Raw genomic sequence first — 11,996 nt, forward strand, 5'->3', positions numbered from 1 at the left:
GACATAGTATATTTAGACTTCAGTAAGATATTTGACAAAGTAGACCACAAATTACTTGGTAAGCTAGAAAAACACCAATTAATTTGTAACTGGCTGACAAACCACACACGACTCATCCTTAATGGTACTACTTCTACATGTCAGAGGGAGTAAGCGGTGGAGTACCACAAGATTCCATCTTGGGCACAAGGAATAGAAGGGGAACTTCTCAAATTTGGAGATGACACTGAGCTGGCAGGAATAGCCAGCCCCAGAAGACAAATTCAGGATCCAAAAAGATCTTGACAGTCTTGAACAATGGGCCCAATCCAACAAAATAAAATTTAATGTGGAGAAAAGCAAGGTTTTTATACCTAGGCAGGAAAAACCAAAGGTACAACTACAGATTGAGCAAAACCTGACTCAAAAACAGTAAGCGAGGTATCTTGGAGTCTTAGTGGACAATCACCGAAATGTGAGCCAGCAGTGTGTAGCAGCAGCCAAAAAAGCCAATACAATCCTTGGTTGTATAAACATGCATAGAATAAAAATCATATGAGATATTACTACCACTTTATAAAGCCTTAGTAAGACTACACCTGGAATACTGTACCCGGTTTTGGTCACCACATAAAAAAGATATTGAAACTTTGGAAAAAGTTCAAAAAAGTGCAACTAAGATGATTAAAGGCCTGGAGACTGAAACATCAAGAACGGTTGCAGGATTTGGGTTTGGCTAGTCTAGCAAAAAGAAGAACTGGGGGCACATGATAGTATTCCAGTTTTTGAGTGGTTGCCACAAAGTAGAGGGGGTCAACTTGTTTTCCAAAGCACCAGAGAGCAGGAAAAGAAACAATGAATGGAAACTAATCAATGAGAGAAGCAACCTGGAATTAAGGAGAAATGTCCTGTGAGCAATTAATCTGTGGAACAACTTGCCTCTAGAAGTTGTGGGTATTTCATTACTGGAGGTTTTAAGAAGGGTCTATACACTTCTTAAGTGTACACTTGTCTAGTATACATACAGTCTGCTGCTTCAATAGGGGGCTGGACTAGAAGATCTCCAAGGTCCCTTCCAATTCTGATCGATTGATATATTATTGTCTCATGAAGACAAGCATAATGAATGAATTTGCTGTTTCCTATGGCTGCAAAGGAAGATGCAAAAGCACATTTTGATAAATAGCCCTGTTAATATTAGGGGCAGGATCCGTTAAACTAATATGATTTCTGTAATTTCATGTGTTCAACTAACATCTATGGTTGCAAATAAATATTTACATAAATATGCAACAAAAATAATCTTTGGGTTCCTAATAGGATATTCTCATATTTTTGAGTAGCTTTGCTGTCCACAAACTCTCTATGCCACATAACGAAAGCTAACGTTCTTACTTTTGCATTTTTGATTGCCAGTTCTGCTGTGCAAGGGGGCCAACTAGCGCGGCAACTCTCACAACCATTTGGCAGTTTGCAGGGCTGTTTTAACTCTAGCTTGGTAGCTCTCCCGGCCCCTAATTTCTGAGAATTTTGCCATTATTATTATTGAATGGTGGATAATACTATTGTTCAAGTACATTATACCTGTACTGTAATACAATATAATAATGGTGTAAATTGCTGTAGTACAAGTACATTGTACAGTCCCTGTACTGTTGCACAATACAATGGTGTACAATACTGTTGCATAAGTAATTGTATCTGTATTGTTATACAGTACAATAATGGTGTAAAATACTGTTGTACAACTACATTGTACATTGTACACTACTGTAGAAGTATTTTGGGAGTTGGGCGGCATGTAAGTCCAAATAAATAAATTTATCCTCCTTCTCACCGCGATTGACTGCGTCTGAGGACGACGCCTGTGTTACATGAAGAGGGTTACTAAAGTTTGAAAAGACGCAAGACTGAGCAATAATCCCTACAATAATCCCTGCAATTATCCCTGACGAGCTTCTCAAAACTGCTTGTTTGTTGTTGCTCCTTCCTAGGGCTGAGAGGGTGTAAACGGTTCTGCCTCGGCGCCTTCACAACTAATGGGCGCAAAATTACCTCGCGTTCTGCTTTTTAAAAAACTACATTTCCCAGAAACCCTCACGGGTGCTTTTTATTCTCCACCCTAAATCCTTAAAAGCCTCAGGGAGTCAAAAGTCCAAGGGAGCGAAATAAGCGTGGCTGGCTTTTGAGCGAACTTTACTCGGATGGCGGCGGCGCGCGTTCTGGTCTTGCCTTCCCCCTCCTGCCTGTACGACGACCCCGTCCAGGTGAAGATCGAGGGCCTCTCCCCCTTCCAGGAGGTCACCGTCGCGGCCTCTTTGGTGGATGAAAGCGGCAACCTTTTCCAGTCGCGCGCTTACTATCGGGCCGGGGGCGACGGGGAGCTGGACCTCAGCTGCTCCCCGTCGCTGGGCGGCAGCTACTCCGGGGTCGAGCCCATGGGCTTGCTGTGGACGCTGGAATCCACGACGCCCCACAGGAGGCTGAGGAAGAGGAACGTCCTCACCTCTTTCTGGGTCACCTACGAGGTGTACGGTGGGCGCGGAGTCTCCGGCTCGCCCCTTTGCAGCTGCCGCAGCGAGAGACGCTTCATGGCCGAAGGCGTGCAGAGAGTGCCCGTCCGAGAAGGCCGCCTCAGAGCCACGCTCTTCTGCCCGCCCGGTGAGTGGCAAACTTGCACCGGTGGATGAGGGCTGAAACCCCCACGGGGGTCGCGGGGCTGGGAATCCCTGAAACAAACACGCTTGAAGAAGGCTGGGTGGAAAAGCGGGAAGCATAGGAACTCGCGGAAACTCTTTCATTCTTCAATTAGATTTATTGTTAGAGTTGGAAGGGACCTTGTAGGTCACCTAATGCATCCCCCCCCCCTCTCCCCAAGCAGGAGTTCCTACCAGGGGATGCTTGCTACTATCACCGCTACTGGTGCGCTGCATGCACAGCTTTGGCTGTGTTGCGGGAAATTATTTCATCCTTAATTTAGATTTATTATTAGAGTTAGAAGAGACCTTGTAGGTCATCTAGTCCAGGGGTCCCCAACCACCGGGCCGCGGACCAGTACCGGGCCGCGGGGCATGTTGCACCGGTCCGTGGAGTCAGCAGCTGCCGGCCCTCATGCCGCCACCCCCTCCCTCCAGCGCTTCGCCTCCCGCCGGACAAGAGGCCTTGGGAGGCAGGTTCTGCCGGCCACATGACGATGGATGGGACAGAGGGGCGGGAAGGACCGAGAGGCTCAAGCCTCTTTTGGCTTCTGCCGCGGGGCGCTTTTGCGTTTTTGGCTGGGGGGAGGCAGGAGGGCCTGCCTGACCCCCTCTCTCCAGCGCTTAGCTCCCGCTGGGCAAGAGGGCTTGGGAGGCAGGTTCTGCCGGCCACAGGACGATGGCGGGAAAGAGGGGCGGGGAGGACCAGCACCCCCATGCTTAATCCCGCCCCCAACCACGCCCCTTTCCGCTCCCACTGGGCCATAGAAAAATTGTCTTGCTGAAACTGGTCCCTGGTGGAAAAAACGTTGGGGACCACTGAATTCTAGTCCAACCCCCTTTCAAGCAGGAGTTCCTATTAGGTGGGGAGTGCTACTACAGCCACTATCAATGCACGGCACATGGACATCCGTTTAAATAACCACCAATACACTTGGCATCCATGAATCTGTCTAATCCTGCCTTGAAGCTATCCAGGCTGACAGCTGTCACGACCTCTTGAATTTCATAAACCAATGAACCTCTGGTTGAAGAAATATTTCCCTTGATTTGTCCTCGCTTTTTTACCTATGAGCTTTAGGGAGTGCCCCCTTGTCCTAGTATTATGTGATAGAGAAAATATTTTTTCTCTATCCACCTTTTCTATCCCAGGCATGATTTTATACACTTCGGTCAAGAAATGCCGTCTTTCAAGGCTGAAGAGACCAAGGCTTTGCAACCTCCATTTATTGTAGAATAGACAGTGAAGCACATCTTCATTAGTAGCCTTAAAACAGACCCTTCCAGCATTTATTTTGCAGTGTGCTGGATATCTCTAGATGGTTTGATTTGGGTTTCTGGAAGTCCACCACCTGTTGGAGAACTTTAGTTTGGGAAAGGGTGTCTTAAATTGTAGGTTTTGTAAGGGCTAGTGTCTGAGTTTATAATCCTATAAAACCTTGTTCTTTTTCATGTCTTTTTAGGCCCTGGGCCTTTCCCAGCACTTATTGACTTGTATGGATCTGGAGGCGGACTGGTGGAGTATAGAGCAAGTCTTTTGGCAAGCAGAGGTTTTGTTACACTGGCGGTTGCTTTTTTAGATTTTGAAGATCTCCCAGATTTCCCAGAGTTCCTTGACTTAGATTATTTTGGTGAAGCAATAGAGTTCTTGCAAAAGCAACAAAAGGTATCCAAGCAAACTGAGATCATGGGTAATGGGGTGTTGACTTTTCAGCAAAAATTTTTTTTTATAGTTTTATAGTACACTGCAGTTAATCTGAAGTGTTTTTGGAACTGAAAACTTTGGTTTATACTGAAATTCATAAATGCAAACTTATCTTATATTGATACTGAAGGGGTCTTGGGTTTGGTTCCAACTTGTGGTGCAAAAAGTTCCATTTGGGTTCAACTTCGTGTTCTCCAAATTTGTTATATATTTTGAAGGTTATAATTGCAGACCTTTTATAGGAAATGAAGTTAGGAGATAAATTTTAATTAATGGGGAAATGATGGATATGGATACTAAGGTAATTTTTTTTCTATGGTTTCAGGTTAAATCTATGAATATTGGAGTTCTGGGACTATCTAAAGGTGCAGATCTCGCTGTTGCTTTAGCTGCATTTTACCCAGACATTCAAGCGGCCGTCAGCATTTCTGGCACAGGGGTAAATGTTTTTATCCCCTTGAAAGTGAAAGGACACATCATTCCACCTCATCCTTATGATATTGAGAAGGCCAAAGTTGCTGATGTTCCGAATGCATTGAATATTAGTGAAATGATGGATGACCCCAAAGACCCATCGACCTGGCCATGCCGCATCCCTGTTGAAAGGTCCTTCAGCAAGTACCTCTTCCTATGTGGTCAGGATGACCAAAACTTGAAAAGTCAGATGTTCTGCCAAGAAGCTGTTAGTCGCCTTCAGCAGAATGGGCGTCATGTGGAGTTCTATTGCTATCCTGGAGCTGGGCACCTCTTGGAGCCTCCTTATATGCCCTTGTGCTATACTTCATTTCACAAGATTTGGGGGACCCTTCTAGTCTGGGGTGGAAAGTGGAAAGAACACGCAGAGGCACAGGAAGATGCCTGGCGAAGAATATTGGCCTTTTTCAGACAACACTTGCGGGTGCCAAGTTTGAAAAGTACTTTATAGGGTGCAGATTTTTGCTTGCTCATAAGAAAGACAAAATTTCTCATCCTACTTTAGAGGTCAGTTGGTAACCAAGTTAAACTCAGAGGGATGGTCTTTAGAAAGTATATTTCAGGTATACCAATGGTGCACTGCAATTTTCATTAGTTTGGTGAAAAGTCTTCCAGTTGGAAACCCTTAAGCACCTTACACATCCATCATATGTATTAAACGGGTCTATGTGTCAGAGTTCCAGATAGCACCCAAACTTAAATCAGAGTCCAAGGCAAAGTTTTCCTCAAAGTTACAATTTATTGCCAGAGCCATGCTGGTACCACTGTGGGAAACCCGAATCTGACACTCCCAAAGTTTCCCACCCAGTTGAAAGTTCACACCCCTTGTACCCCCACCTCCAAAATTGTCACGTTGCCCATAAGAACATAAGAAGAGCCATGCTGAATCGGCCCAAAGCCCATGGAGTCCAGCGTTCTGTGTCACGCAGTGGCCCACTAATTGTCCATGGGGATCTCGAGCAGAAAGAGGACAAAACCCTCTCTCCGGTTGCAGTTTGAGTATTTCATATTGATAGGCTACAAAAACCTGAATAATCTGATTTGCAAATTATTTCTGTAAACCATAAGAGGATGTTTTACATGCCAATGGGCCCATACAAGTGAATTGTACATGCATATACAATTCACCTGAATACAGTTGCTGTACCCGATAAACAATTTCTGCTCCCTCCTCGATACTACATACATGTTCTCTCCCAGCTGTACATCTTTGAATTTGGATATTCAAGATTACTGTGGTAAAAAAACAATCCTTAAACTGCTGCCACAAATGTCATTAGCGATGTAGTGGTTTCAGGCCTTTTGGGAAAGCAACATCCCGTTCCTCTTTTGCCAATGACACTCGCAGCACGGTGCGTCTTCTGCAAGGGCAGAGATCAACTTTGTGTTCATCTCTTTCCACCATGGTTTAGAGCCCTTTCAACAAAGGGAGACATTGTGGCCCAGACATAGCTTGTATCTCAGCAAGTGCTGGATTGCTGAGCCCATTATGGGTATTCTCTACGGTTTCTCATCATGTACGGTTGAGAGATCTAACTTCATCTCAAGATTCTTCTCCTTCCTCTTGTTTTATCTGGCTGGACGCATTTGTTGTTGGCAGGGGGTCAGAGATCGACTCCTAGGTCCCTCTGTGGGGTCCCTCAGGGGTCAGTCCTCCCCCCCCCTGCTGTTTAACATCTACATGAAACCTCTGGGTGAGAACATCCAACAACACAGGGTGAATTATCAACAGTACACTGATGACACTCAGCTGTACATCTCCAACCTGTGCCAACTCAGTGAAGCAGTGGAGGTGATGTGCCGGTGTCTGGAGGCTGTTAGGGTTTGGATGGGTGTTAACAGGCTCAAGCTCAACCCCAACAAGGTGGCTTCCCCACTCCCCGCCAGGACAATTCCATCTGTCTGTCCATCACTCGGGGGGGGGACATTTGACCCCTTCAGAGAGGGTCTGCAACTTGGGAGTCCACCTTGATCCACAGCTGAGCCTAGAACACTATTTCTCGGCTGTGGCGAGGGGTAGAGCCTTCTCTGTGGCAGCTCCGGCCCTTTGGAATCAACTCCCTCCAGAGATTTGTACTGCACCCACCCTCCTGGTCTTTCGTAAGGTCTCCAAAACTCAGCTTTGCCGGCAGACCTGGAGCCGTTGAGTACTGACATCCTACTCTGTCTGAATGTCTGATTGTGATGGAATAAATGTGAATGATGGTTTTAATAACGGGTTTTAGATTAGATAAGATGAGTTTTAATGTTTGGATTTCTTACATGTTTCATTTCTGTATTCTTGCCTTGTAAGCCGCCCTGAGTGTACGGAGAAGAGTGGCCTAGAAATTCAAATAATAAATCAATAAATCAGTCTTGTTTGAGTTCTTCTGATCTTTTAGGCTGTAGCTCTTCAGTGCGTGAGAATAGCTGATTTGGGAGCTACAAGTTGCCTTGTCTTTCTAAACATGTCCATTTAGACCTGTCATGGTGAACCTTTTTTCCCCTCGGGTGCTGAAAGCCTGTTCACACACACTATCGCACTTGTATGAATGCCCATACCCATAATTCAATACCTGGGGAGGGTGAAAATTGCCTCCCTTTTCCTTCTGGAGGCCAGAAACACCCATTTCCCAATTTCTGGTGGGCATGGTAGGCCCATTTTTCACCTTCCCTAGGCAAAAACACCCTCCCCCATCCTCCGGAGACCCTCCAGAAGCCAAAAATGCCCTCCCAGAGCCTCTATGTGAGCCAAAAAATCAGCTGGCTGGTATGCACATGTGTGCTGGAGCTGAGCTAGGGCAAGCTAAGATGCCGTCAGATATGGCTCTGTGTGCCACCGGTGGCACCCATGCCATAGGTTCTCCATCACTGATTTAGACTGAGACTTGATTTGAGAAGGGCCAGTCTGTTCCGTTGTTGTTAGTTGTTAAGTTGTGTCCGACCCATTCCAACCCCATGGACAATGTCCTCTACCATCCCCTGCAGTCCATTTAAACTCACGGTGACTGCTTGTATCAGACTGCTTGTACCAGAATGCTATTATAGCCATGTAGTGACTAATAGTAACTAACAGGGTATCCAGCAAACCTGGAAAACAGGGAAATCAGGGAATTACCAGGGAAATTGGCGGTTCGGGGAATATCAGGGAATTAGCAGGATTTCTGAAGAAAACAATAAATCGGGAAAAAACAAGCTACTAAAATGTTTAAAAGTCAGGTAAAAATCATGTAAAAAAATAAAATGGATCAGGCAACAACTTGCTTCCTCAACTACCAATATTTCTCCACAGCTTAGCTGTTTGGTATGACATCATCCACGACCACGCTTTAGATAGCAGATTACAGGAAATGTAAGGGAAATATCAGGGAATTTCATATGCTTTCCTTTTGGACACCTTGTATTAATAAAGTTTATTGAAGCAGAATTGTTGAGAAACCTCATAGCTTAATTTATGAGAAACCTCATAGCTTAATTTATTTATAATGGGCAGAACAATTGGATTACTTCCTTCCAAGGTTCCAGTAACAGAATCTTTCAGGATAATGTTTGGAAATGACACCATCTACTTCTAAAATGGATTCCTGCAGATAAACAGTGTTTTAATGCCCTAAATATCTTTTGGATGAAAAAAACTGGAGTAGTGATCAGTGCATAGTATCTACTAGCTTTCTGTTTCTTTACCCGTTAGGTCTTCAAGCATTATGTTCATCTCTGAGTTCAGGCCTGGTTCAAGCATTACATTATGTCACACATAGAAACATAGAAGACTGACGGCAGAAAAAGACCTCATGGTCCATCTAGTCTGCCCTTATACTATTTCCTGTATTTTATCTTACAATGGATATATGTTTATCCCAGGCATGTTTAAATTCGGTTACTGTGGATTTACCAACCACGTCTGCTGGAAGTTTGTTCCAAGGATCTACTACTCTTTCAGTAAAATAATATTTTCTCATATTGATCTTTCCCCCAACTAACTTCAGATTGTGTCACCTTGTTCTTGTGTTCACTTTCCTGTTAAAAACACTTCCCTCCGGAACCCTATTTAACCCTTTAACATATTTAAATGTTTCGATCATGTCCCCCCTTTTCCTTCTGTCTTCCAGACTATACAGATTGAGTTCATTAAGTCTTTCCTGATACGTTTTATACTTAAGACCTTCCACCATTCTTGTAGCCCGTCTTTGGACCCGTTCAATTTTGTCAATATCTTTTTGTAGGTGAGGTCTCCAGAACTGAACACAGTACTCCAAATGTGGTCTCACCAGCGCTCTATATAAGGGGATCACAATCTCCCTCTTCCTGCTTGTTATACCTCTAGCTATGCAGCCAAGCATCCTACTTGCCTTTCCTACCGCCCGACCACACTGCTCACCCATTTTGAGACTGTCAGAAATGACTACCCCTAAATCCTTCTCTTCTGAAGTTTTTGCTAACACAGAACTGCCAATGCAATACTCAGATTGAGGATTCCTTTTCCCCAAGTGCATTATTTTACATTTGGAAACATTAAACTGCAGTTTCCATTGCTTTGACCATTTATCTAGTAAAGCTAAATCATTTACCATATTACAGACCCCTCCAGGAATATCAACCCTGTTGCACACTTTAGAGTCATCGGCAAATAGGCAAACCTTCCCTACCAGACCTTCCCCTGTGTCACTCACAAACATATTAAAAAGAATAGGACCCAGAACAGACCTTTGTGGCACACCGCGTGTAACCTGTCTCTGCTCAGAATACTCGCCATTAACAATAACTCTCTGATGTCTATGCTTCAGCCAGCTTGAAATCCACTGAACTATCCAGGGATTAAGTCCAATCTTCACTAATTTATCTATCAGCTCTTTATGTGGAACCGTATCAAAGGCTTTGCTGAAGTCCAGATAGGCAATATCCACGGCACCACCTTGATCCAACACCTTTGTGACATAGTCAAAGAAATCAATGAGATTAGTCTGACATGATTTGCCTTCAGTAAAGCCATGCTGATTTGGGTCCAATAAGTTATTGTTTTTTAGGTGCTGATTTATCCTCTTTTTGAGTAGAGTCTCCATCATTTTAACTACAACTGATGTCAAGCTAACTGGCCTGTAGTTACCAGCTTCTTCTCTACTGCCCTTCTTGTGGATAGGCACAACACTGGCCATTCTCCAATCCTCAGGAACATCTCCTGTTAACAGGGATTGGTTAAACAAATCAGTCAGGGGGGTAGCAATGACAGATCTGAGTTCTTTAAGAACTCTGGGGTGGATGCCATCTGGACCCATTGCCTTATTTATCTTTAATCGTTCAAGTTCTTCTAAGACATCGGCTTCTAAGATCACTGGAGCTGAATCCGTACAGCTGGAAGCAATGCTATATCCCTCTATAGTATTATTGCAACATTTCTATGTTTCTAGGATAGAAGCTGCCCCTCAGAATGATCAGGATCAACACGTACACAAGGAAAAGAATTACAGAATACTTACTGTTGTCATAATTTCTGACAGAGTACAGAAAGAATAAAATAGAATAACAGAGTTGGAAGGGACCTGGGAGGTCTAGTCCAACCCCTGCTTAGGCAGGAAACCCTGCACCACTTCAGAGAGATAGTTATCTAATCTTAAAAATTTAAGATTAGATGCTTTAATTTAAAGTTAAATTCTTAAATTTAAGAACTTAAATCCTTAAAAACCTCCAGTGTTTACGCAGTGTTCTCTCTAATTTTTTTGGGGGGTGGGCGGAAAAGTATAGTGTCTGAGCGGCAGTCCCTTCGGGACTGGGCGGCATAGAAATAATAATAAAATTTCCCTCTCGGCTTCTGGGCAGGTTTGGAAAACTCTGAGTTGATGATGATTTTTAAGTGAGCGATTGCTCACTGCTCAGCTTAGAGGGAACTATGGTGTTGAGCATTTACAACTTCTGGAGGCAAGTTGTTCCACTGATTAATTGTTCTAATTGTCACCAAGAAACTTGTCCTACCCTCAAGTGTTTTGGGGATTAGTTTGATTCCATCTTCTTTGTGGCAACTCTTGAAATATTGGAACACTGCTATCATGTCACTCCTAGTCCTTCTTTTCATAAGACTAGACATACCCAGTTCCTGCAACTGTTCTTCATGTTTTATTCTCGAGTCCCCTAATCACCTTTGTCGCTCTTCTCTGCCCTCTTTCTTGAGTCTCAACATCTTTTTTACACCATGGTGACCAAAACTGGATGCAGTATTCCAAGAGTGGCCTTACCAAGGCATTGTAAAGTGCTATTAACACTTCATGTGATCTTGATTCTATCTCTCTGTTAATGCAGCCTAGAACGGAGTTGGCTTTTTTGGCAGTTGCTGCACACTGCTGGCTCATATTAAATGGTTGTCCACTAGGACTCCAAGATAATGATAATGATAATAATAATTTATTAAATTTGTATGCCGCCCCTCTCCGAAGACTCGGGGCGGCTCACAACAATAATAAAAAACTATTATAGCAAAACAAATCTAATATTAAAAAGAAGCATATAAAACCCTATCATATTTAAAAACCAAACAGCACATACATACCAAACATAAAATATAAAGAGCCTGGGGGAAAGGTGTCTCAACTCCCCCATGCCTGGCGGTATAGGTGGGTTTTAAGTAGTTTACGATCCCTCTCATAGTCACCACTATTCAACAAGGTACCACATATACTGTACCTGTGTGTTTTGTTTTTCTTGCCTAAATGTAAAATCTTACTTTTTTCACCATTGAATTTCGTTTTGAGTTGAATTTCGTTTTGCATTTCGTAATTCCAAGTTACCATCTTTGCCCTATAATGGGATTAATGGGCTTCCAGCTAAACCAGTAGATGACATGATGGCTACTACGTGTCCTAACTACACAGCCTGCTAGCTTTATTTGATCCACACACATCTGTCTCTGTGGGGACTGACAAGCTGATGAATGAAATAAAAGCTAATAAAGACATTAGACCTGGAACTTTATATAATCCTTGGCATTTTGGAGATTAAACTGTTGCCTTGTTGGAACAATACTCAAGAGTTACTGTTATAAGATGTTAAACGATGTATGGATTTTAAAAACTACGTTATTGAAGGACTACTTATTTTTAAAAAAGATTTTAGACATAGCATTAACTATGTGGCACCATTTTTTAAAGGATGGGCAAGGAATATGCTATTTACAG

General features: G+C 43.5%; 1 protein-coding gene across 1 annotated transcript; it reads left to right on the top strand.

Annotated features, from left to right (window-relative positions):
* Positions 1-2,127: 2,127 nt before the first annotated feature.
* On the top strand, positions 2,128-7,208 carry LOC139170346 (acyl-coenzyme A thioesterase 1-like). Its single transcript, XM_070757428.1, has 3 exons — positions 2,128-2,640; positions 4,139-4,341; positions 4,706-7,208. The coding sequence occupies exons 1-3, from the start codon at positions 2,184-2,186 to the stop codon at positions 5,303-5,305; spliced, it is 1,260 nt and encodes a 419-aa protein (XP_070613529.1). The 5' UTR covers positions 2,128-2,183; the 3' UTR covers positions 5,306-7,208.
* Positions 7,209-11,996: the final 4,788 nt, after the last annotated feature.

The sequence above is a fragment of the Erythrolamprus reginae genome, chromosome 1 (genome assembly GCF_031021105.1).
Source record: "Erythrolamprus reginae isolate rEryReg1 chromosome 1, rEryReg1.hap1, whole genome shotgun sequence".
NCBI classification, from domain to species: domain Eukaryota; kingdom Metazoa; phylum Chordata; class Lepidosauria; order Squamata; family Dipsadidae; genus Erythrolamprus; species Erythrolamprus reginae.